A 5995-nucleotide genomic window follows, 5' to 3' on the forward strand; every position below is an offset into this window, starting at 1 on the left:
TTGCTTCAGAGGAACAGTGATGGTTTTTAACCTACAGTAGTGTATGACTATTGAAGGTTTCAAGTGTGATATCACAGCAGATAACAAGCACCTGTTTTGTTAATCTGTCTTTCCGACCCACAAGTGAAAAGGTTGCATTTAATTACACCTTTGTTTGACTTTCATTGCATGTCTGCCGTCTTACTGGAGCATTTTGGGAATATATTTCTTTCCTGTTCTTTATAGAATAGCATTGTATTGTATATATGGCTATAGGTGGTTGGGGTTTTTTTCTCTCTTAATACCTTCAGCTCCACACCTGTTTGTTCAGTTGCTCCCAAAGTTAGAATTTCATATTGCTTTAGACTGCATCTAGACTAGATCAAATCGCTTCTATTAATGAGTCCTTCAGGGTCCTGAACCACAGGGGAGAAATATGTAATTTGGGTGGTTTTTAAAATAATTATATGATAGCATCTGAAGGTTTTAAAGTAAATCTTTCAGAAACATACTGTGGTATCAAGGTACTGAAGCAAGTTTTAACTTTTGTCCATTGTGGATTTTTTTCTCCTCTAACTACCTTCCTCTAACTAACCTTCATAATATTTTCTAAAGTAATTATAGAGGGCTTTTTGTAATTATCTATTTCAGATCAACTTTCAAAAGCTGAAGGAAGTAGCACTACCATTTCTTGTGAATACAGCAATAACACTTTATGTGTTGAAGATTTCACTGTTGCCTGGAAACTAAACAAAAATGCAGCTATCTCAGACCTGGCCTCCTTCAATGGAACACCTAACTCTTCCCAGACTAGATTTCAAATTGACCAAAAAAACTTTTCACTCAGCATTAGTAATCTTAATGTGGATGACAGCGGAGATTATGTGTGCAATATTTCAACACCTCACTACACAAGACTTAGAGTGACAACATTACAAGTTGGTAAGTTATTGCTCCTTCCATAGCAGAGGGAGGGAGACAAATGATGGGAGCTCAGAACAAAACCATCAATCAGAAATCTGTAAAATAATGTTTTATAATAAGTACTGGTTAGAGGAAGAGCCAATGCATGATTACTGTCCCAGGTGAAAAACACTGATATATTTAAGGATCTGTGTTATTTTTTTCCTCTCATTCTATGCACAGAGGGTTGTGCAGTCAAGAGCATAAAGAAACTGACAATTGTATACTAAGTGCTGTGTCAATAGCAAATAAAGCCTTTTAGCAGTAGGAAGGAGATTAAGGCAAGCCTAGAGATGTGGTATGTATTTTTTCTGCAGAAGAAACCTCATTGAGAAGAACAACATGGTTGTTATTGTCAAAGGTTTAATTCTACACAGTAGGCCTTTCTAAGACTTGGAAATGTATATGCATTTCTGCATGCCTTTGTTTTTATTAACTGTAATAAACTTCCAGCTGTGAAGTCTTAGTTACAGTTATTTTGTCTCTGGCTTCAAGTAAACTTACTGATTAACTCTTCTGTCCACTGAGACTCTTGAGGTTAAAAGTTGACTCCAGCTTTCCAATATTGTAGTGCAAAATGTTTTTCAAAAGTGGTGTGCTGTTTGGGATGGTGCCTCCTTAAATTTCAATTCAAAAAAAGGGGAAAAAAAACCCAGCACATTCAAAGAGTAGCACATAGGCAACAGTCAATTAAATGCAATCACCTGAAAGACTGAGAAAGCTCATATAGATACCTCATATAGCTTTTTAAGAAAAGAACTTGACACAAATAGATGGGGTGTGAAAAAGAGGCAGCACAGCATAAAAGGGAACTGACTAAGTTATAGTAACTGCATACATTTGTCTTCCCCCGTGGTAGCTTAATTTACAACTGAAAAATTATGCTTTAAATGACATTGACTATAAATGATATGAAGGAGATTGCTTAGTTTAAGTAAAAATTTAGAGTCAGGCAAACATACCTCTTTGAAACTCATAAATTCCAGCATTATTTTCCTTATCCTGTAGATGTGATAGTGTGCTTCTGAAGTGGGGAGTATAGGACACGTCCAAGGTGTTACACATATGACTGATGCTCCTAACACACACGCACAACTATGTTAGTCTCCCTGTACATTTATAGGAGAGAGATACACACGCATTTCCAATGCAGATATGACCTTGATTATCCTCTTCAGCTGCTTTTTATCTGGCTACGCTGCAGATGGATCTCACAGTAGCCACAGAGACACCAATCTCCTCATTTAGAGACTAAATTACTGTGCTGCTCATGTTTTACTAATTTTGGGCCAGGAATACATAATACAGAAGAAGAAAAACATTTACCAAGTTGATGAGCATTTTCGTGTCAGCCCAGGCTGAAAACAGAGTAAGCAGATAAGGGAATGATCTGGCTTAATATGATAGATAGTGGTCTCAGCATAGCTGTGAGTGCTCTGCTATGGATATTCTCACTTAAACCGTAAGCTGAATGCCCACAGTTTAGAGCTAAGTGTAGGAACTTCTCAGGGTTTTTGTTTTTTTTTTTTCCTGGACAAGACAGAGCAGAAGAAGTGAAGCCTAAAATAGAACCACATGTAAAAGATAGAGTCCTCCAAACGTGAGTGTTCTCTTATTGTTGAAAGGAGCTGAAGTAAGGAAATGCTTAGTGCTGCATAGAACAATTTAGAACAATTATGCATAGATGCGCTTTTGTCTCCTGTGGAATCTATTGTTACCACCCATTTGGGGATCTATTGTTTTTGGTATGCATCTGGATTGCATTTTAGATTGAAGTTGTGAAGATTCTGTATGAGAAATGATTAGATTTGTGGTTTGGACTGGAAAATACAGAGTCATACTAGAAATCAGTAGTGCTGCCAATGGCACTGAGCACTGTACCTGGAAGCAGTGTTTATCAGGCCGATTTGAATCATAGAATGGCTTGGGTTGGAAGGGACTTCAAGGGTCATCAAAATTCAACCACCAGGAAGTTGATAAGTTATCAGGTTGTAACTTACAAGAACATTGGATTTTCTATCAGCACAGTTAAGGAAAAGTAATATGCTCTCAGCTATTCATGCTCAAGTCATTAAAGTATCACTTTACAGCCTTCACTTATTGCATGGGTCAAGTAACTTGACCACTGTATCAGTGACATTAAAAAGAAATTGAGATGTTCCCTCTAAATTGAAGGGTTTTGCATTATAAATAAGAGAAAAATCATAGTTCAGGTATACTTACTGAAAAATAGTGAACATTAATGTGCAATATAAAAATCTTTTGTTTAACATTTTGAAATGTGTATTTTTAAAGACCATGCAGGTAACACCTCAACAGCGATAGTGACAGTGATTGTGATCATTACCGTTATCAGCATCAGTATAATGATATACTGTCTCAATAAGAAGGTATGTACAATCACAAGTGGATTTATTTTTGAAAACATTAATCTGAAATCTAGATCTTGAGTGTTTGACCAAAACATAAATTTGTTTTTCATGGGTTAAGTCATGCAAAAAAAGACTAAAAATATAGAATGGTAAACCTTTTCATAAGAGAATTGTCTTCATTTCTTTTCTGTGTCCTGAAAGCTCTCTAGGTTACAATATTTTGGTTGCAATTATGTTAAAATGCCCTTCCCTTAACCAGATTGCTCTCTCCTGCTCTGTGTAAAGATGAAAAAGTAGATTATCCTTCACAAATACTTCCTGGTAACTTTAGCAGAGTCTGTTGTGATAGGACAAGGGGAAATGGTTTCAAACTAAAAGAGGGGAGATTTTGATTGGATATAAGGAAGAAGTGTTGTTTTTTTGTTTTTGTTTTTTGTTTTTTTTTTAGATATGATAAGGTGGGTTAGGCAACCAAAGGCTCAGAGGAGTGATGGGTGCCCTGGCCTTGGAGACATTGAAGGTCAGGCTGGGCGGGGTTCTGAGCACCTGGTCTATCCTTTAGGTGTTCATTGCCCCCCCTGTTCATTGCAGAGAGGTTGAATTAGATCACCTTGAAGCATCCCTTCCAACTCAGAGAATTCTGTGATTCTGTAATGCCTTTTATTCTTACATATCTGTAAAAGGCTGGCTCTGTTTTAAAGTATTTTGTCTTTTTCCTTTCGTGGTCACAGTTTAAAAAAAAAAAAAAAAAAACCAAAAAAAAAACCAGAACAGCTATAGCCCTTATTTCTTATGGTAAATCTTGTCCTGTGTGACAGTATGGCCCCATCTGTGGAGAGATGCATCTTCGAACTCACTGGGCATTATGGTTTTTGTCACAGCCTCAAACTTCGTTATACAACAGAAACTGTGAGGTGACAAGAGCACACCAGAAAGCCAAATCTAAAGTCATAGAATGAGATGAAATAGACTTCCAAGATCATCCAGTTCCAATCCCTCCGCTATAGGCAGGGACACCCTCCACCAGATGAAGCTCTCAGAGCCCCATCCAGCCCAGTCCTGAACACTTTGAGGGAGGAGGCATCCATAACCTCCCTGAGCAACTCACTCCAGTGTCTCACCACCCTCACAGCAAAGGACATCTTCCTGACATCCAGTTCAAGTCCACCTCCTTCCAGCCTAGAGCCATTTCCCCTCATCCTTTTGCTATGTGCCCTTACAAAATGATTGAATTTCTATTATTTTTTTTTCATTTTGCTCTTACGTGGAGATTCTGCTGGATGTTGTGTAATCAATGAATGTACAGGTGTTATAATTAAGAAATATACCGGAAAGTTAGGCTAAACAGGTTATCACACTAAAGAAGGATGATTAGAAAGCTTACCCTTGTCCTGGGCTCACTGAGAAGACTCCAAGAGGAAGAATCTCCAAAAGAGATCCTTCCCCAGTGGTAGTCAGCTCTGCAGATAAATATACTGTCAGCATATTTTGCAGATGAAGCTGTTTTGTTCAAAGAGCTTAAGCATTATCCATTTATCTTGGGACTTGTTGAGACCTTTAACTTAGAGGGAGCAGAACAATATATGGGTTAATGCAGCACTGGTGACGTTGATTGAGGACTAGAGGGAAGAGACAGGAATGCTTCTACATTGTCATGTAGGTATTTATTTTGCTCACCCTAGTCTTAAAATGGAAAATACTTACCTCTATCACAAGAAAGTCTTGTTGGGATTAATTAGATTCATAAGTAGTTCTTACAGAAGTTTTTGTTTTAACCAGAGATGCAGAAGAAATGACCGGACATACTAAAAGAAACCCTTTCACTGCAAACAGAGGCTCCTGTGATTGTTGCTGAAAGTAAGCTTGGAGAAAATAGGACTTCTTTCCTACTGAGTCACACTTGGAGAAAAATACATGGCTAATTACCTGAGCAGCAGAAACAAGCAAGTAAGCAGACAGAAAAAAACATATGCAAGTCAACTGACATTTGTATGTGAGCAGTCTGCATGAAAAACTGAAATTTGGGTGTATTAAAAGGACAACAGAAAGGTTTCACAGAAAATCAATTTTTGAGGGTTGGGTTGTTGTTTTTTTTTTTGAGGTTTTTAACTGTAAGGGGAAGAGAGGACTTACTGTTTTGCACTTTACTGAATGTTGTAATTCCAAATATAAAGTGGAATAAATCTAAAAGAACACTACATATGAGCCATGGGCAGTTTTTTTGTGACAAGTCCCTCCATAGCATTTCTGATGCCAATCATGGAATCACAAGATTGGAAAGGACCTGCAAGATCATCTAGTCCAACCCTCCTCCCATTACCATTGCTAGCACAAGCACTAGACCATATTTTGTAGCTCCTCATCCAGATGCCTCTTGAACACTGCCAGGGATGGCAACTCCACCACCTCACTGGGCAGCCATTCCAGTGCCTGACCACTCCCTGAGAGAAAAAGTTCTTCCTTATGTCTAACCTAAATCTCCTCTGGCACTACTTGTAGCCGTTTCCTTGGGTCCTGCTCATTGCCTGGGAGAAGAGGCCAAATCCCTCTTCATCACAACCTCCCTTCGAGAAGTTAAAGAGTGCAGTGAGGTCTCCCCTGAGCCTCCTCTTCTCCAGACTCAACAATCCCAGCTCCCTCAGCCACTCCTCATGAGACTTGTGCTCCACACCCCTCACCAG

The 5995-nt window shown here is 38.5% G+C and overlaps 1 protein-coding gene across 5 annotated transcripts in view; it reads left to right on the plus strand.

Annotated features, from left to right (window-relative positions):
* The window catches only part of HHLA2 (HERV-H LTR-associating 2), an 11576-nt gene extending 6064 nt beyond the window's left edge, over window positions 1-5512 (plus strand). For 4 of the 5 annotated variants that reach the window (XM_042810456.1, XM_042810459.1, XM_042810455.1 and 1 more), the window contains 3 exons: window positions 631-921; window positions 3238-3332; window positions 5094-5512. In XM_042810456.1, the coding sequence (XP_042666390.1) occupies window positions 631-921; window positions 3238-3332; window positions 5094-5123 (416 nt within the window). In that variant the 3' untranslated portion in view covers window positions 5124-5512. The remainder of the gene's footprint in view (window positions 1-630; window positions 922-3237; window positions 3333-5093) is intronic. The other variant, XM_042810460.1, reaches the window with a different exon arrangement.
* The last annotated feature ends 483 nt before the right edge of the window (window positions 5513-5995 follow it).

Source organism: Centrocercus urophasianus, unplaced genomic scaffold (genome assembly GCF_019232065.1).
Source record: "Centrocercus urophasianus isolate 14NV4802_14NV808 unplaced genomic scaffold, USGS_Curo_1.0 seq_12, whole genome shotgun sequence".
In the NCBI taxonomy this organism is placed as follows: domain Eukaryota; kingdom Metazoa; phylum Chordata; class Aves; order Galliformes; family Phasianidae; genus Centrocercus; species Centrocercus urophasianus.